Source organism: Microcaecilia unicolor, chromosome 2 (genome assembly GCF_901765095.1).
Source record: "Microcaecilia unicolor chromosome 2, aMicUni1.1, whole genome shotgun sequence".
NCBI lineage: Eukaryota > Metazoa > Chordata > Amphibia > Gymnophiona > Siphonopidae > Microcaecilia > Microcaecilia unicolor.
Window position 1 is genome coordinate 348798711 of NC_044032.1, and position 20425 is coordinate 348819135.

Sequence of the window (20425 nt, forward strand, 5' to 3'; positions counted from 1 at the left end):
CGGACTACTCACCCTAAGTCTCAGCCACGCCCATCTGGGCCGTAGGCCACGCCCTATCTATATAAATAAATCCCACCTTGAACGTTCTGAAGCTCCCTCCAACTGTGGCAGTGAAGTCCTGAACTGCTGTAGTCCTCCTGGCTATTCGGACTACTCACCACCGCCCTCAGCCACGCCCCATCTGCGACCTACGCCACGCCCCAACTGGACATAAAAAGCACCATGAACGTTCTGAACCACACTTTGAGGCTTCAAAAGTTCGTATGTTCGAAGCTCTGTAACCACTTTTAACCACAGTACATCTGTGCGCCGCCATGATCTGAAACGAGCGTCACAGCTGCAACACACACGGATGAGCGTCACACCAATAGGAATACAACAAGGGAGGAGCGTCTGAGGCGAAGGCGTCAGTCGCCGTTGCCATGCAACGGAATGCAATCACGCGTCATGCACCTATCAAACAAAAGAAGGGGCGGACCTACGGCTCACTCAATACGTGCGCCTCCATCGTTCCCATGCACCTATCAAACAACTCAAAGAAAAGAAGGGGCGGACCTAACACGCGAACGGCTCACTCTATACGTGCGCCTCCATCGTTGCCAAGCAACGGAATGCAACGACGGATGATGGACCTATCACAGCCAACTGCTACACAACAAAGGAGGAGCATTAAACGTAAAAGGGGTCACTCCTTCTCTGGGTAACATGAGCCCAACAACGCTGGAAAAACAACATTGCTTTCCTTTACTTTATTGGAATAATGGCTTTCCTTTACTTTGTTGGAATAAAGGTAACGCAAACTTATTTATCAAAAATATATTACCAACTTCTTCCTGTTTTCTGTGTCCGCAATTCCCCCTCTGCTATGCCGGAACATTATTTTCTCTGTCCGCAATTCACCCTCTACTTCTTGCTGCTTTCTGTGTCCGCAATTCCCCCTCTGCTATGCCGGAACATTAGTACCCAGAATAAAGCGTCCTCCGAACGAAAATACTGCTTTCCTCTGCTTCTACTCATCTACACGGAGTTACTTTTCAAAAAATAAAACAACGTATTACCAACTTCTTGATCTTTTCTCTGACCGCAATTCCCCCTCTGCTTCACCCTCTTGCTGCTTTCTGTGTCCGCAATTCAGAATAAAGCGTCCAACAAACAAATATACTGCTTTCCTCTGCTTCTACTCATCTGCACTCATTCCCGGTATTTCACCCGCCATTTTCATAATACGTTTCACCGTCTACTAATCATTGCACTGCTAAAATGCCCACCGACAACAACAAACGAACCTTTACCTGCTCATCTGCTTGCACGCCTCTACCCTCATTTATTTCTGTTTCTACACCTTTGCTGCTTCGCTGTTATTTCCTGCACCATTACTTTCAACCCTGTTATAGGCAGCCATTTTGAGCACCACTACCAGTACTGAAACAAATGGATGTCTGCTAAAGTATACATCTGTTAACAATAATAACGTTACTAAACACAACTACATACATTAAAAGAAACTTTTCTGTCAGCTATATATGTGTAAAAAAAACCCTTTAAAAATCAAAACCATACCATGGGGATATATTACATATTCACCATTTGAATGGACACTATCTTATATGTACAATGCAATTATAATACCATTAAACATGTTCAATATGGGAGTTGATTGGTAATTTTTATGTAACTAATCCACATAGATGGTTTCTTTCATTGTTTCTTTTTAGTTTCTTCTCTACAGCAATGCTACAGCTCAAGAAGCCAAAGCTGTACCTCACACCACGACTCTTCACTATGGCAGTTTTTTTCTGTTTCCAATCACACCTATGCACATGAATGCTTTCTTTAATTATTGAATTTCATTTCTTTCACTACAGCAATGCTACAGCTCAAGAATGTCAAACATGTGCCACCAGCTAATTTCACCAATGAAATGCCATGTGACTCAAACACTATGAGCAACTTCCTGCTGGCTGCTGGTCACACCAGGACTGTTTACTATACCAATTTATTTGATTCCAATGGGAGTTATACAAATTAATGGTTTCTATAGTTCAGTTTTACTTTCCCCACTGCAGCAATGGTTGTGCAGCACAAGGTGAAACAAGCGGCAGCAGCAAACTTCAGAAACCAAACAGCATGTGACTGTAACAGTATGAGCCACCTTCTCCAGGCTATGGGTCACGCAACAACTGTTCACAATGCTAATCTATATAAATAAAATCCCCCCTCAGAGTTCTGAAGCTCACTCCATCTGTGGCAGTGAAGCCACTGGCTTCCGATCAGATACCGCATTCAATTCAAGCTTCTCCTTCTTACCTACAAATGCACTCAGTCTGCTGCCCCTCACTACCTCTCTACCCTCATCTCCCCTTACGTTCCCGCCCGTAACCTCCGTTCACAGGATAAATCCCTCCTCTCAGTACCCTTCTCCACCACCGCCAACTCCAGGCTCCGCTCATTCTGCCTCGCCTCACCCTATGCTTGGAACAACCTTCCTGAACCCTTACGCCAAGCCCCCTCCCTGCCCATCTTCAAGTCTTTGCTTAAAGCCCACCTCTTCAATGCTGCGTTCGGCACCTAACCCTTACCGTTCAGTGAATCCAGACTGCCCCAATTTGACTGCCCCGATCGGACCGACCGTTCACTTGTCTATTAGATTGTAAGCTCTTTGAGCAGGGACTGTCTCTCTTTGTTAAATTGTACAGCGCTGCGTAACCCTAGTAGCGCTCTAGAAATGTTAAGTAGTAGTAGTAGTAGTAACTCCTGTCCTCCTGGTAGGCTAGGCTACTATTGGGACTACTCACCCTCAGTACTCAGCCACGCCCATCTGCTCCCTATAAAACGCACCCTCAACGTTCTATTGGCTTCTGACGTCACTGAAGCCAAGGTTCGTATGTTCGAAGCTCTGAAGCCTCGAAAAACACAGTCTCTGGGCCCCGCCCTCGCGTCAAACGTTATGACGTTGAGGGCGGAGGCGGAGCAATTCACCGCCCTCGCGTCAAACGTTATGACGTTGAGGGCGGAGGCGGAGCAATTCACCAACATCGACGACGGGTGGGGGGGGGGCCACAGGAAAAACAACTCATACAACGCACCTCCGTTCAGAACCATCTCAGACTGCCAGGTCCCTGCAGCCGCTCAGCCTCTCTCCTTACATCACTGCCCCTGGAGAAAACCCCGGAGAAGCACAGCCAACAACGTCAAAGGGGAGAGGAGGAGCAGCTGCACAGACGACCAATGTGAGATGACTAAAACAAGTTCCCTAACACTCAAAAAAACTAGCGCTTGCATGCTGATGCAGCAAAGGTGTCAAAGGTATGTCCTCAAGAACAAGACGCTGAGACCGCCTGTCAGCCTGATCTCCTTTTCATGAAACTCAGGATTTCTACGAAAAGGTGAAAATGCAGCCTGAACACTGACAACATCGCAAAACAATACACTTAATTCATCTCAAGGGCACCATACGTCTTTCTTCTTACTGTTAGCAACTGCACGAAAATGTCCTCACACGATCATTAATCTGCCTTCTGGCACGAGCCACCAATTAAAAAAAAAATCTAAACAGTAGCTACGATCGGGCTAGGAGAGAGGCAAGTCTTTTTCATTGTTGTTGCTGCTGCTTTTCAACCCTCAAGCGACGCAGACAGGCTCGGTGATGGTGTCAGCAGACAGGCTGTCCCGAGACCACAGATACGATCAACAGCAGCACACATCACAGAAGGCAGGTCAGAGAAGTTTCTCACAAGGAGTTGATGCCTGGCTGCACCTCAGTAACATCACATGTGGCACACAGAACAAGGAGAGTGGCAGACTCCCTCAAATACAACCCCCCCCCCCCTCCCACAGCTGTCTCTCACTGCATCTCTAACATCCAAACTAACCTCTCTCTCACTCTCTCTAGAACACACACACACAAGGGACAAGAAGGAGATGAGAGGGGAGGAAAAAAAACCATCAGTACACACTCCCTTTCACTATCTCCCTCTCTCTTAACTGCCTATAAGTGAGAAATGGTTGTGTTCTGCTATGGAACATTTTGCTGCTGTCTTCCCATTTTGAACCCTAGCCTTGCACACTCTCTTTCACAGACACACATACATATACACACTCTCACTTTCACTTAAATCACTCTCACAGTCTCTCTTTCACACAGACACACACACACTTTCACTGTCTCGCTCTTCAACACACTCACTCTCACACACACATACTTTCTCTGACTCTCTCTCTCTCTCTCTCTCACACACACACACACACACACATATACACATTCTCACTACACTTGAGAAATAAAAACAAAATAAACCGTTGTATTCAGACACACACACACAAGGGACACGGAGGAGATGAGAGGGGAGGAAAAAAAACACCACATGCACACTCTTTCTCACTCTCTCTCACTCTCAACTGCCTATAAGGAGCAACTGACCCTCCACTGTCACAGGGACTACTACCATCTCTCTCTCTCTCACACACACACACACACACACGGGACACGGAGGGGATGGAAGACAAAAAAAGAATCATTGGGTATGGAGGGGACGGCAGGGGAGATAAGGTAACAACTGGCTCAAATGGTTGTGCTCTGCTATGCAAACTTTTGCTGCTGTCTCTTCATTTTGACACTAGCCTCGCACATTCTCTTTCACACAGACACGCGCACACACACACACACACATATACACACTCTCTCACACACACACACCACACACACTTTCTCTGTCTCATACATACACACACACAAATACATATACACACTCTCACTCTCTCTCTTAACTCACTCTCAGTCACACTTTCACACAGACACACACACACACACTTTCACTGTCTCTGTCTTCCACATACTCACTCTCACACACACACGGCTGGAGTGGGGGCAGGGGAGCGAGGAGAATCGCTGGGTGGCTACAGGGGGGAAAGGGGACAGAGGAGAATCGCTGGGTGCCTGGAAGGGGAGCAGGGGAGATAGAACAATCGCTGAGTGGCTGGAAAGGCGGGCAGGGGACACAGGAGACAGTCTCTCTCTCTCTCTCTCTCTCTCTCTCTCTCTCTCTCTCTCTCTCTCACACACACACATATTCATTCTATCTCTCTCTCTCACACACACACAGTCACTGTCAAACATACACACTCCGAGGAAAACCATGCTAGCGCCCGTTTCATTTCTGTCAGAAACGGGCCTTTTTTACTAGTCTGCACATAAAAAGCACCCTCAACGTTCTAAAGCACACTCTGGGGCTTCAACAGTTCGTATGTTCGAAGCTCTGTAACCATTTTTAAGCACACTACATCTCTGCCCCACCCTGGCCTATCAGAGAAGGGAGGAGTGTCATAGCTGCACCGCTCTGACCTATCAAAGGGAACTGAAACAGGAAAAGGGAAGAGCGTCACACCGAATGACGGATCTATCAGAGGCAAGTCAAATAGAAGAAGGGAGGAGCGTCAGAGGCCAAGGGGACGGCCGTATCTACGTCTCATAGGTTTCCTTGCTTTCTTTTCAGTGTATTGCAGCTGCAGGCACTTACTACTACTACTACTACTACTTAACATTTCTAGAGTGCTACTAGGGTTACGCAGCGCTGTACAGTTTAACAAAGAAGGCCAGTCCCTGCTCAAAGGAGCTTACAATCTAGGTAAGTCTAGCAAGCCTGTCAGCTACTGAATACAGAAATCAAAAGATAGCATGTGGGAACTTGCTCCATTTTGTTCTCTGGAAAGCAGTGATTATTATACAAATGGTCTTGCTTTCATTATTTTGGTAGGGGCTGCCTTCATGACTGTCCACAGTCCCCCCAGTCCTGACAGCTGACAGGGGGGACTGGGAAGGACTCTCACTGTCTCACATACGCACTCGCACACACTCATTCTCACATACACACACGCTCTCTCACAGACACACTCACACCCACTCTCTGTCGCACACACACACTTGCACATTCTCACTCTCACAGACACTCTCTCAAACATACACACTCCGCGCAAAACCTTGCTAGCGCCCGTTTCATTTCAGCCAGAAACGGGCCTTTTTTACTAGTATTACTAATAATTTAGGGCCTCTTCTACTAAGCCGCACTAGTGATTTCTGGCGTGGCAAATGAGGAAGCCCATTCAATTCCTATTCAATTACTAAGCCGCACAGGAATTGGTAGCGCGGCTTAGTAAAAGAAGCTTTTAGTTTGTCCGGCAGACAGAGTATGGGCTTCTTTTTCTGATTCAGATAGCATCAAAAGAGTTCTAATTTTTGTTCTTTCTTCTTCCTCTTGTCTCTTGGATAGCTGTCTATCTCATTTAATGTCTCATCCTTCTATACATATTATAGATTGGTTAAAGTCTTTTCAAAAAGTCTTGTCAAAGTCTTCTTAAAATTGGTAATTTTCCTGTTACATTAGGTGGTATTGCTTTAACACCCATTTTTTAAAAAGCTACTGTAGGGGACCTTTTACAAAGCGGTGGTAAACCCAACGCAGGCTTACTGTGAGCCAATCTGGAGCGACTGTTGGCCTAATGCAGACGCCGGTGATAGTTCCCACCCCGGCATGCGCCATTTCCCATAGTTGGGGAAAATAGGTCCCCTTTTTTTTGTGCAGCACTTACTCGGTGGCAATCGGATAGCGCCACGCATTACCCAGTTACCGCCAGAGCCCTTAGACAAAGCTGCCAGATGTACTTTGAGGAAAATGAGAGTCCTGTACTGGAAAGATGTAACAAGTAATCCAAAAATTGCGATATGGAACATTTAAATGGATTATAAAACCTCTGATTACTACCACTGATTACCACTGATTACTACCACTGATTACTACTACCACTTATCACCACAGAACAAATCATTGCCATTTGGAAGCATATGATATTTTTGTAGAATCTTTGCGAGCCGCCATAAGAACTGCAAGCACTGCTAAGATGAATATATTGGAGCGCATTACATCTTCCAGATAAGCCACTCAGTCAGGTGTAAGGAATGGAGATCTGGGTGATACAGGCTGCAGTTGATTTGCGTAATGAGGTTTGGTACAACTGGTAGACAGATTGGTAGACTCTGGAGGAGAGAAAATAGTATCGGAAACCACGGTTGGTGTGGCCAGTAAGGAGCAATGAAGATCATATGAACCGAGCCACTGATTGCTTTTTGCAGCATTCTTGTTATGAGTGGATATTGGAGGATAAAGCATAATGAAACTCCTGATCCCATCTGATGTGAAAAGCATTCAACTCTAGTGTTTTGCAATTGGGTCACTTCTGAGCAATATTTTAGACATTTCTTGTTCTGAGGGGACGTGATGAGGTCTATTGAAGGGAAACCCCATCTCCTGAAAAGATCTCATACAATTATATCCTTGAGAGACCATTCGTGCAGACGTAGCTTACGACTTGGGGAATCCACAAGTGTGTTTAGATGACCTGGCAAATAAGTCTCTGTCAAAGATGAGTCCATGCTGAGAACTAGATTCCAGAGTTGCATCGCTTCCTGACGTAAGAGGCAAGATCCCACACTTCCCTGTTTGTTACGTGGAGGGGCATTTTCAATATGACATCTAAGTCCAACTTTGGGTGTCCAAAATCTGAATTGGAAAGATCATTTTCAAAAAAGAAAAACGTTGATCTTTTTTGAAAATACAAGGTTTTGTGATTTGGACGTTTTGTTTTTTGGTCCATTAAAAAAAAAAAAAAAAAAAAAAAGTTCAAGTGCAACACGCACAAAAGCAAGCCATTGGGGATGTAGGAGGAGCCAGCATTTTTAGTAGACTGGTCCCCCTTACATCCCAGGAAAGCAATAGGGCACCCTAGTAGGTACTGCAGTGGACTTCATAAAATGCACCCAGGTACACACCTCACCATTGCTTCTTGTCTGCTGAGCCCCTCCCCCCCCCCCAAAAAAAAAAAACACCCACTACCCCCAACTGTACACCACTGCCATAGCCCTTACTGGTGAAGGGGCACCTATATGTGGGTACTGTGGGTTTCTGGTAAGTTTGGGAGGACTCAGTTTCTTCCACAAGTGTAACAGGTAGGGAGAGGTATGGGCCTGGGTCCACCTGTCTGCAGTGCACTGCACCCACCACTACACTGCTCCATGGACCTGCATGCTGTTCTAATGGACCTGAGTATAACATCTGAGGGTGGCACAGAGGATGGCAAGTAATGCTTTTCATCACATTTTTTTTTTTGGGGGGGGGGGAGTGGGAGGGGATTAGTGTTCCCTCTGCTTTGTCCTGCCTCTTCTGACACAATTTCCTGTGTCCGCTCAAGCAGGAAACACAGCTTAGGAAACACTTTGGAGGCCAGCCAGAGGTAAGTTGCTTTTTTCTTTTATGCCGGCAGCCCACATGAACACTACTGAGGGGAGGAGGGAAAGACAAGAGAGATATTGAACCAGGTGAAGGGGCGGTACTGGTGGTGGGCAAGCCGGGGGAGGGGGTGGCAGCAGGTGTGTGTGTATGTGGGGGGTGCATTGTTTGCCCCAGGCCCGGCTTTGTTTCTCAACTGCCCTGGGCAGGACATGACATATTGTGTGACTTTGCTCAGGTCCGACCTTACTGAGAACTTGTGTGCTTAGTATGCCAACAAGTCTGTAGTCATGGCCTTAGTGGGTTCTGCAAAGTACCATGTCATAAAAGCTTGTGTATGGATCTCGCTTTCAACAGACTAATGTCTCTGCTGCTTACTGCTGATTCAAGAGACTCATCAAAGATCGTTCAGTGATGCCCACAGGTACCAGGAGAATAGATGTGGGGGAGTAGCTGTCAATTTTGGTTCTGCACTATTAGAGAATTATTTTTCTCCAAGACAGACATTTTTAAGCCCATATGAATATTTTTTTTTCCAAGATTCTGGTGGGTTTCAAAGAGCAGAAAAATAAAAACATAGGGCCTGATATTCAGTGCTAATTATCATATAAAACAAAATATTTAAAGTTATGATAGGAGTGACTTAATGGCCAAAAGCCAAGTATGTATTTGCAAATGTAATTAGTAAGTGGCATTATCTGCTGTTTCTAAAGTCTTTGTGACTGATTCTATATGAAGTTATTGAGACTTGCAGAATTGTTCAGTCAAGTACTCCACATGGGAATCCAAGGTACCATGACTCTGATGTAATCATGGCAGAGTCCGTTGTAGAATGCAATGTTTTTGTCTTGACTGGTAGTGTAAACCCCCTGGTGGTGGAGCAATGTAATTACACTTTAGAATGATGTTAAATATGTCACTGTTTGTGGTGGTGACATTTCCCCAGACACCAGCCATGGTTTTTAAACATTAAAATAAATAGTTTTATTATTAATAATTAGAAATTAATGTTCCATATCATCAAGCTGATCAATCCATAGACTGGTTGTGTCCATCTACCAGCAGGTGGAGATAGAGAGCAAACTTTTGCCTCCCTATATGTGGTCATGTGCTGCCGGAAACTCCTCAGTATGTTCTCTATCTCAGCAGGTGGTGGTCACACACAGCAGCAGCAGCTCTGGCTAGGCCTCCAAGCCTAATTTTTAGGTTTTGTTGAGTGCCTGGGGTTGAGGGCTCTTTTGAGCAAGTGCAAACCTGGTGGTGCCAGGTCCCTCCTTTTCTCCCCCCTCCCGCTGGCTCCGTTGAAAAAAAAAAAAAAAAATTTTAAACGTCTTTAAAGGCGTTTATTTCGACGTTTATTTAAGCGTCTATTGCAGCTACTCACTGGGACACCAGGTCGTTACAACTCGGAGCGGACAGCAGGTAATTTTACCTTTTTATAGCGGGCGGGGGTTCCCCGATTCTTCTCCTCGTGGCACATGGCGTCGGAGGGCGAGGGCGCAAAGGGTCGCTCCCCGGGTCGCTTGAGCGCTTCTAGAGGGGATGCGGGGGTCTTAAAGCCTGATTCGCCCTTGTTGGGTGGCAGTTTCGTGACCGATGAATGTCCCGGTCCTTCCTCCGGCGTGGCGGTTTTTCCCGCCATAAACGCCCATCCCCCGCTCCTTGCCTCCGCCATTTTGGCCGGCCACGCGGCTCGGAAGGCTTCTTCTTGGGCCGCCCTTGAGGTTGGAGACATTAATGCCATGAACGCCCTTAATTTGGGCGACGGCACAGAAGCGGCTAAAGTTAAGAGCCGTTCTTCCCGCGCGGCTCCTTCGCGGAGTTTCGCACCGGACGCCATTTTGGATGCGCAGCAGGCCTCTCCCCCGCTGTTGCGAGCGCCGGTTGAGAGTGCGCCTAGGGCTGTTGCCCAGGCTGCGGAAGTGCACAGTCTGGGGGGTTTCTCCCCCGAGTTTGTTTTGCTGCTGCATCAGGCCTTCCTCATGCACAACGCTGCCCCCGCTCCCTCGTCTGGTAAAGAGGTTGAGGTTCCCAGAGGTAAACGCCCTCGGGTTGATTCCCAGGCCTTGGAGGAATTTGTCTCCTCCGATGTAGATGAGGGCAGCGTGTCTGAGGTCTCCCAACGGTCCTTTGCGGATTCCTTGGAGGAGACGGATCCCCGCTCGGATGGAGCGGATGACCCCTCTGCAGCGCGGCTTTTTCGCCCAGAGGATTTGCCCAACCTGTTGTTACAGGCCATGGACACTTTGAAGATTTCCTCTCCGGAGGACGTCTCTCCCTCAGCCCCTGTTGGCTCTGCCATTATGCTGGGGACGAAGCGCCCGCCTAGAACCTTCCACGTGCATGATGCCATGCACACCTTAATTTCGGCTCAATGGGATGTCCCAGAAGCGAGCCTTAAAGTGGCTAGGGCTATGTCCCGCCTCTATCCTTTGGCTGTGAGTGAACGTGAGGCCTATCTGTGGCCTACCGTGGATTCTTTAATCACTGCGGTGACTAAGAAAACGGCATTGCCGGTGGAAGGTGGCACGGCCCTAAAGGACGCCCAAGACAGGAGATTGGAGGCGGCCTTAAGGTCGTCCTTTGAGGCGGCGGCTTTAAGTTTGCAGGCCTCAGTTTGCGGCTCCTATGTGGCCAGGGCGTGCCTGACTATGGTGCAGCGGGCTTCCCCCTCGGATCATTCCTTGAGGGATGATTGGCCAGCCCTGGAATCGGGCTTAGCCTATTTGGCAGACTTGCTGTATGATGTCTTGAGAGCCTCAGCTAAAGGCATGGCTCAGACAGTCTCTGCGCGGCGGTGGCTTTGGCTGAAACATTGGTCTGCTGACCACGCCTCTAAATCCCGCCTGGCTAGATTGCCTTTTAAAGGCAAGCTGCTCTTTGGGGTTGAGCTGGACAAAATCGTGACCGATCTCGGCACGTCTAAGGGCAAGAAGTTACCAGAGGTCAGGGCTCGGGCTAGGGCTCGTCCCGGTACCTCCAGAGGACGGTTTCAGGAAGCCCGTCGGTACCGCCCGGGCAGGTCGGGTTCTTCTGCCCCCTCTTCCTTTAAGAGGCATTTCTCCCCCAAGCAGCGTTCCTTTCGCAGAGACCGCCGTCCCGGAGGTGCTACCTCCGGTCCTCCCCCAGGGTCTCGTACCCAATGACGGGGTCTTGGTCCACGCCCCAGTGCAGATTGGAGGACGGCTGTCCTCGTTTCTGGGCGAGTGGACCACAATAACTTCAGACGCTTGGGTGCTGGAAGTCATCAGAGACGGCTACAAGCTAGAGTTCTGCCGACCCTTAAGAGACGGGTTTGTACTCTCTCCCTGCAAGTCTCCGGTCAAAGCTGTGGCAGTGCAGCAGACTTTGGACAATCTGATCCGCCTGGGTGCGGTCGTTCCGGTGCCAGAAAGTCAGCTTGGCAAGGGGCGTTACTCCATTTACTTTGTGGTACCAAAGAAAGGAGGTTCTGTCCGGCCTATCCTCGACCTCAAAGGGGTCAATCGGGCCTTGAAAGTGCGACACTTTCGCATGGAGACTCTCCGCTCTGTTATAGCGGCAGTGAAGGCAGGGGAGTACCTGGCATCCTTGGACATCAAGGAAGCGTACCTGCATATTCCCATCTGGCCTCCTCATCAACGCTTTCTGCGTTTTGCAGTCCTGGGCCGACACTTCCAGTTCAGAGCCCTCCCGTTCGGGTTGGCTACTGCTCCGCGGACCTTTTCCAAAGTAATGGTGGTCATAGCGGCCTTCCTGCGAAAGGAAGGAGTACAAGTCCATCCTTATCTGGACGACTGGTTGATCCGAGCCCCCTCTTATGCAGAGTGCGGCAAAGCTGTGGACCGGGTAGTTGCTCTTTTGAGCTCCCTGGGATGGGTCATCAACTGGGAGAAGAGCCAGCTGCGCCCGACTCAGTCCCTGGAGTACCTGGGAGTTCGATTCGACACCCAAGTGGGCAGAGTGTTCCTGCCAGACAATCGGATTGTCAAACTTCAGGCTCAGGTGGACCAGTTCCTAGTAGCCTCTCCCCTTCGGGCTTGGGACTATGTGCAGCTGTTGGGCTCTATGACGGCCACGATGGAAGTTGTGCCCTGGGCCAGGGCTCATATGAGACCACTTCAACACTCTTTGCTGCAGCGCTGGACTCCGATGTCGGAGGATTATGCTGTGCGCCTTCCCTTGGACCCAGCAGTGCGCAATGCGCTGAGCTGGTGGATGCAGACAGACAAGTTGTCTGCGGGAATGCCTCTGGTGACCCCAGAGTGGATTGTCGTCACGACGGACGCCTCGTTGTCGGGCTGGGGAGCCCACTGCTTGGGAAGGACAGCGCAGGGGCTCTGGTCTCCTGCAGAAGCAAAGTGGTCTATCAACCTCCTGGAACTCAGAGCCATTCGGTTGGCGCTTTTGGAGTTCATCCCGTTACTGGTGTTGAAGCCTGTACGGGTTCTGTCGGACAATGCCACGGCTGTGGCCTATGTCAACCGCGAGGGAGGTACCAAGAGTGCCCCTCTAGCCAAGGAGGCTATGAGTCTATGCCAGTGGGCGGAAGCAAACCTGGAGCAGCTGTCAGCGGCCCACATTGCCGGAGTCATGAATGTCAAGGCGGACTTTCTCAGTCGCCATACCTTGGAGCCCGGAGAGTGGCAGCTATCTGCTCAGGCGTTCTTGGACATCACGAAGCGCTGGGGCCAGCCGAGCCTAGATCTGATGGCGTCATCGGCCAATTGCCAAGTGCCGCGCTTCTTCAGCAGAGGACGGGACCCTCGATCCCTGGGAGTAGATGCTCTTCTCCAACAATGGCCGACGCAAGAGCTTCTCTATGTGTTCCCGCCCTGGCCCATGTTGGGCAGGGTGCTAGACCGGGTGGCAAAGCATCCCGGCAGGATAATCCTGGTGGGTCCGGATTGGCCCAGACGTCCCTGGTATGCGGACTTGATCAGGCTCTCAGTCGACGATCCTCTGCGGCTGCCAGTGGAGCAGGGCCTGTTACATCAGGGTCCCGTGGTGATGGAGGATCCCTCCCCCTTTGGTCTTACGGCCTGGCTATTGAGCGGCAGCGTCTGAGGAAGAAGGGCTTCTCAGACAAGGTCATCGCCACTATGTTGAGAGCGAGGAAGCGCTCTACTTCTACTGCTTACGCCAGGGTTTGGCGTATCTTTGCAGCGTGGTGTGAAGCAGGCTCTCTTTCTCCTTTCACTGCTCCAATTTCTTCAGTGTTGGCGTTCCTGCAAGAAGGTCTGGACAAGGGCCTGTCGCTCAGTTCCCTTAAAGTCCAGGTAGCGGCTCTGGCTTGCTTCAGGGGCCGCCTGAAGGGTGCTTCCCTGGCTTCGCAGCCAGATGTGGTGCGCTTTCTCAAGGGAGTTAATCACCTGCGCCCTCCTCTGCACTCAGTGGTGCCTGCGTGGAATCTCAACCTGGTGCTAAGAGCATTGCAGAAGCCGCCGTTTGAACCCTTGTCAAGGGCATCTCTGAAAGACCTGACGTTGAAAGCAGTCTTTTTGGTGGCTATCACTTCAGCCAGAAGAGTGTCCGAGATCCAGGCGCTCTCATGTCGAGAGCCTTTTCTACAGTTCACTGAGGCAGGAGTGACTATTCGCACAGTGCCTTCCTTTCTGCCCAAGATTGTTTCTCGCTTCCATGTGAATCAGCAGCTCTGTCTCCCTTCCTTTCGTAGGGAGGACTACCCAGAGGAGTACTCTGCTCTTAAATATCTGGATGTGAGACGAGTCATTGTCAGATACTTGGAAGTGACCAATGATTTCCGGAAATCGGATCATCTGTTTGTCCTGTATGCAGGTCCTCGTAGGGGTCTGCAGGCTGCTAAGCCTACAGTGGCAAGATGGGTCAAGGAAGCCATTGCAGCGGCTTATGTGGCCGCGGGGAAGGTGCCGCCTATCCAGCTGAAGGCTCACTCCACAAGAGCTCAAGCGGCCTCGATGGCAGAGGCCGGATCCGTCTCCTTGGAAGAGATATGCAAGGCGGCAACTTGGGCTTCGGACCATACATTCTCCAAGCATTACCGCTTGACTGTGGCTGCTCGGGCGGAGGCCCGGTTTGGAGCTTCAGTGTTGCGGTCAGGGATTTCTATGTCCCGCCCTGGGTGAGTACTGCTTCGGTACATCCCACCAGTCTATGGATTGATCAGCTTGATGATATGGAAGGTAAAATTATGTATAATCATACCTGATAATTTTCTTTCCATTAATCATAGCTGATCAATCCATAGCCCCTCCCAGATATCTGTACTGTTTTTATTCTGGTTGCATTTCAGGTTCAAGTTCAGTCTTCAGTTCCTTCAGAAAGACTTCGTGTTCAAGTTTTTTCACTTGGATTCTTCAAGAGTTAAGACGAGTTTGTGTTACAGTGAGCTGCTGCATTCCTCTCCCCTCCGTTTTATGGGGCTGGATTGAGACTTAAATTCTGCCGGCACTCCCTCCCGCTTCGTGCGGCTGTAGGGCAGTTTTGTACCCCTCCCGCTTCGGCGGTGTTCGGGTCAGTCAGCTCCTCCCGCGGTTGCGGTTGCAGGATAAGCCAGATCCCCCCGCATCGGCGGGTGTGGTGTCCCTCCCCCGCTCCGCGGGGATGAGCTGGACGGATTCCCCTCCCCCACTTGTGTGGGGATGAGCTGGGTTAATTCCCCTCCCCCGTTTCGGCGGTGGTGAGCTGGGCAGAGTGTCCCTTCGTGGGTGTAATTCTCTAAGTGCTGAGTCCTGCGGATGGAGCTTTGATATCGACATACTGAGGAGTTTCCGGCAGCACATGACCACATATAGGGAGGCAAAAGTTTGCTCTCTATCTCCACCTGCTGGTAGATGGACACAACCAGTCTATGGATTGATCAGCTATGATTAATGGAAAGAAAATTATCAGGTATGATTATACATAATTTTACCTTAGTTTTGGAAAGCAAACTATTATTTATGTTTGTAATACAAATTCTGAAGTTGCAAATACATTGCAAATTAGTAATTAGATACTATAAATTTCTTTCCCACTTTTTTTATTTTGTAGGTTCTACAACTCAGATATCCAAATAGGACATAGGATCAGGTAAGTTTTAATTAGTCTTTCTCTCTACGCTGTTCTCTTTTTCTGCGTTACATTTGTCTATGTGTTTGTGTGCATACTTGTGCGTAAGTTAATTAGGTCCTGATGATCATTTTCCCCATGCTGTTCCGAACAGCGCTATAAAATTAGCATTGGAACAGCAAGGAGAAACAATGCCCCAGTGATCAAAACTAATAGCATGCAAATTTATGTGCTCTCTTATTTTTGATCTGCAGGCTACTTCTGTGGGAGCATTGTGCCCGGGCATGTACCCAAGGCATAATGCTCCCACAAAAGTTGTTTGACAGGTCCGGACTGTCAAAAAAAGCCCGGACCTGTCAAACATACTGATGAAGGGGCTGCAGATCTAGTACCTCAAACCCCCCCCCCCCCAGGAGAGAGGTCCTGGCAGTCTAGTACTCTCCAAACCCAGATCCGACCCGACCCCACTGACAGAAGACCTCCCCCCCGCTCCCCCCAAGCAGAAGTCCCGACCTGCTCCTCCGGACAGAAGACCTGTGACAAAAGAGGGCTGGAGTTCTGGTGGACCTCCAGCCCCCTACCTGTGGTCTAGCACCCCATCCCTGGTGGTCTAGCATCCCCAAACCCCCCCCCCCCAACCTTGAGATGACAAACCCCTCTAATCATCCCGCATTGGTAAATGCAGGCACTAGTGGCTTCTATTGCCTGTATTTACCTTTGATCTTTTGGGCATCAGTCACTTATCCCTTTTCTTTGTCTTTCTCTTTCCAGGTGCTTTCTGGAGATCTTCTGGAGAATGTCACTCGAGTAAGTAGATATCTTCTCTCTTCTTTCTTCTTTTTTTTTTTTTTTCCCCAACTCCCAAATAAACAGAAAATTATTTCCCTACTGTGTGCACCTTTTTAATGTGTCCTTCATGTTTCACTATTTATATTTCTATCTTCCCTGAAAATAATTGGATAATTATAATCCCTTACTGTACCATGCGAAATTATGATTATATTATTTCTGGCACTCTTTTACTGTTCACTCCAAAACACAAATATTGCTCTTACACAATATTTGCTTCAGTTCTGTTTCTGATACTGAACTTTATTAGTAAGAGACCAGAAGTGATTATGGAAGATCTGATCCCACTCTATCCAAATGTAATTAAACCAGTAGAATAATTTACATAAACTAAGATGTTCCTAAATTATAAGCAACCCATAGTAATTCAGTTATACTTCTATGCTTTAATTCTAAGCCACACAGTCGCCTGTAAGCTCAGGATGGAATTTAAGAGCTCCGCTTCCAATTTTGTTGCAATCCAGTCACAGCCATGTTGTCAGTGATTGACTTTCACAGACAGCTTATCTTCTAAAGCTGTACTACTACATTTAAAATCTCTAGCATACATCCATACCAATTTTGTTCTTTCCAAAGGTTTAAACTAGCATTGTGTTCTGTCAAGAGCTTTTAATTTCCCATGATACTCTCAGCAGAACATTTCACACAGGTATCAGTTTGATTAAAGTTTTGACACAGCTTTTTAACAAGATCACTCACACAGGCATATTTACCTTAACTTCTTGTCAGTTTTTATTCTCTGATTTCCTTTTGTCGGCCATTCTCTTGTTTCAATCAGTTAAATATTCACATTTTTCCTCAAATTTCACTTCTGTCATAATCACTATAACTTTTTTTTTATCTAATGTCCTCACAAAATATGTTTAAATTTACATCAGGCATGGATACTGTTCAAAAATACCATCCTGGAAGCCCAGGTCAATTATATTCCATGTATAAAAATATGGAGGAAGGAAGACCAAACGACAGCAGGCATGGTTAAAAAGTGAGGTGAAGGAAGCTATTAGAGCTAAAAGAAAATCCTTTAGAAAATGGAAGAAGGATCTGACTGAAAATAATAAGAAACGGCATAAGGAATGGCAAGTCAATGCAAAGCACTGATAAGGATAGCAAAGAAGGACTTTGAAAAAAGATTGCATTGGGGCAAAAACACACAGTAAAAAAGAAGCTGGCAAAAGAATCAGTTGGACCGCTAGATGACTGAGGGGTAAAAGGGGCACTCGGGAAAGACAAAGCTGTAGCGGAGAGATTAAATGAATTCTTTGCTTTGGTCTTCAACAAGGAAGATTTGGGAGAGATACCAGTCCTAGAAATGGTATTCAAAGCTGACGAGTTGGAGAAACTGAATGAAATCTCTATAAACCTGGAGGATGTAATGGGGCAATTTGACAAATTGAAGAGTAGCAAATTTCCTGGACCGGATGGTATCCATCCCAGAGTACTGACAGAATTGAAAAATGAACTTGCGGAACTATTGTTAGTAATATGTTCCTCTGAGGACCAAGCTAAGGTTTGAAAAACATAGACCAAGGAGTAGACACACTTCCACAACCATGTAAATTTGGTTAAAGTTGGTACCCTACCAAAAGAGAGACACTTCTACTTAATAAGTTACACATAAAATAAATTATATTGTGTACAGTAAGTAGCATGTCTGACCACACTGTGACCCACTAGCTGGATCTGGACCCCCAGGGAAATGGAAACTAAAAATTAGCAGCTTTGTGTCCCCAAGTAAACCCTGAGTGGCAAAGAGGAAAAGAGAAGAAAAAGTTGAGAATTCTTACCTGATAACTTGTTCTAGCAAAAACCTCTACAGCCAGACAAGACAGAAGTCTTGGAGGAAAGGTAGCTGGAAATACAATATGAGAGAGAGGCTCAGCAGGCAGCCTAGAAGGAAGTTGAATTTCCTGGGAAGTGTAGTGCAAGCCCCTCGGTCCCCACAGGTGTGCAAGCTACTGCACTAATTGCCCTGGTAGCTTCAGGAAAAGAAGTGTAGCTTGAAACACTCCAGCCAGGCAAATCGGACATATATGAAAGAGCTCTAGAGAAAGAGGAGGTAGAAATGCTATGGGCTGCAATCCCTGGGGTTTGGTGTAGTCCCAAAAGGAAAGAAAAACAGGAGGCAAGAAAAATCTTGATTGAACGCAGTAGGAGGATGACCTGGAATCAAAAAGCCTTTGAGGTTGATATCTTGTAGCCTGGGAAGGGAGAAGATTTAAGCTGGTTGTAAAAGTGGGGTTTAGTTTGGTAAACTGCCCTGGCAGTTAAAAGAGGGTTAATTTGGAAAACTTCCCTGGTGGTGGATAGTGAAGTCTTAGTCACCAGTATCACTCCTGGTTGAGCATGAACAAAGCTGGGCATATATGTTTTGTGTTTTGTTAGGGCACAGGCTGGGGCTGGAGCTGCCTCCAGTAGGCTACAGGGCTTCTCGCTCTTCTTCAAAGGATTGTCACCACAGAAGGGAGAAAAAAAGAGTCCACACAGAGCGATCAACTTCAACAACTTTTACTGACCCAACTGTTTAATAGCCAACAGCAGTGGCAAGTAAACACAAAAAAGAAAAAAATCAACATATGTACAGTCCTTATGGCTCCAGAAAAAGATCACTATTTCTGATAATTGTGTTAGTCTGTCTGCCCCATCCCAAATCTTTGTTTGTAGGCTGTCAGTCCCAGTCCCTTCCAGAGCCCCTCCAAATTTCTACTCGCATTGGGTTCGCTTAGGATAGAATTTCTATCTGTCCTGCAGTTCCTCCTTGTACAAAGAATGAGGCTCCCACACAACCACTCTCTCAACCGCTCTCTCCTTCTCTGGGTGTCCTATTCCCTCCCTCTTCTCCTTGCCTCATCGATATAGGAGACAGATTTGCTTTCACAGTCACCACTGCTCTAAAGTAGAGGTGAAACCTCTTTCTCTGATATTATAACCCTAAGGCCTGGAATTCCCCATCAATGATCTGGGTCTCATCAGGGGACAGGTAACTGAAGACCCAGTTCTTTTCCCACTTGGCACTTTTATTTCTTTCCCAGCCCTGCCCCTTTAGGTCTGGGCTACTCAAGTATAACCTGACAGACTCCTCCTGTTATTACCATCACCACTCTAGTAACCTCCAAGAAACTCCCCAACTCTGACCTGCTTCAAGGAGAGCCCGTCAGGGGGTTACACCCTCCCCAGAGTTTAAAAAAAATTATTTCTTCCTTACATTCTGAAGAAATCATTTTTCCCTCTGTCCTCAGAGGTTGCACAATCATACTTGTAAATCTTATGCTTATAGAACAACCTATTCTTAAACCAATATAGCTCATTATATCCAATCAATCAAATAATGCATTTTGTTGTTAATGGATATATCTAATGTATGTTTTCCCAGCATAGTACAATAGTTTCTTTCAAATTTTCATCATTTGTGGGTAGTTTCAGCATTTGTTGTCAAACATTTGTCATGGCTGCAGCCGTGCTCTATGTCCAGACTCCTCTTTTTCTTCTGGTGGTCGGGCTCTGTGGCTTCTCCAGACTGTCCTCTCCTTGCATTGACACCACTGTTGCCTGTTTCCCTGTTTCTCAAGCCTCATTCCAGAGATTATCCAAGCCTCACTGATGTTCCTGCATCCAAGCTTCACTCCAAAGTATATCCAAGCCTCAGTCTGATGTCCCAGTATCTTAGCCTCACTCTGGTGCCCTGCTGTGTTCCTCAGTGTGTTCCAAGCCTCATTACAAGTTGTGACATCATCAGTGAGGACCTTTATTTTTTTTAGTTCAAATGTATTTATTAAGTTTTCAAAATATATACAAATAAACAAAAGAAACACAGTTCTAACCAGGATGTCAAAAAGTTCTATACAATGCAATATCCTTAAATATAGAATGCCATTATAGACTGTTAAAGAAGATCAAAACAGACAGGTTTACTTATCAAGGAGTTAATTCCCAGTTGAAATTTGACAAAATTTGGCTACTTGTTCCCACGTTTTATGAAATACCGGTAAAGAATTGGTACATTCAGCTAGTATTTTTTCATATTTAAAAGTCATACAAACAGTAGCCCACCAAAAGCAAAAAGAAACCAGTTTATGATTTTTCCAATTTTTTATAATAGTAGAGGTTGCTACCGCTAATAGTGCATCAAATAATTTATAGTTACACTTAAACTCCTGCTTGTTTCAACCCTGCAGAATGAAAAACTATAACATGGAATGAAAGAGGGAGAGTCAAATGAAAGCACAAATTCTGTCCCAAACTGATAACCAGAAATCCTGAAGATCTGGGCAAGAAAAACACATATA

The 20425-nt window shown here is 47.1% G+C and overlaps 1 protein-coding gene across 1 annotated transcript in view; it reads left to right on the forward strand.

Moving 5' to 3' along the window:
• The window catches only part of LOC115463719 (stimulated by retinoic acid gene 6 protein-like), a 393767-nt gene that overhangs the window by 7081 nt on the left and 366261 nt on the right, over positions 1–20425 (forward strand). The window contains exons 2-3 of the mRNA XM_030194443.1: positions 15273–15311; positions 16062–16097. Coding sequence (XP_030050303.1) covers positions 16087–16097 — 11 coding nt within the window. The 5' untranslated portion in view covers positions 15273–15311; positions 16062–16086. The remainder of the gene's footprint in view (positions 1–15272; positions 15312–16061; positions 16098–20425) is intronic.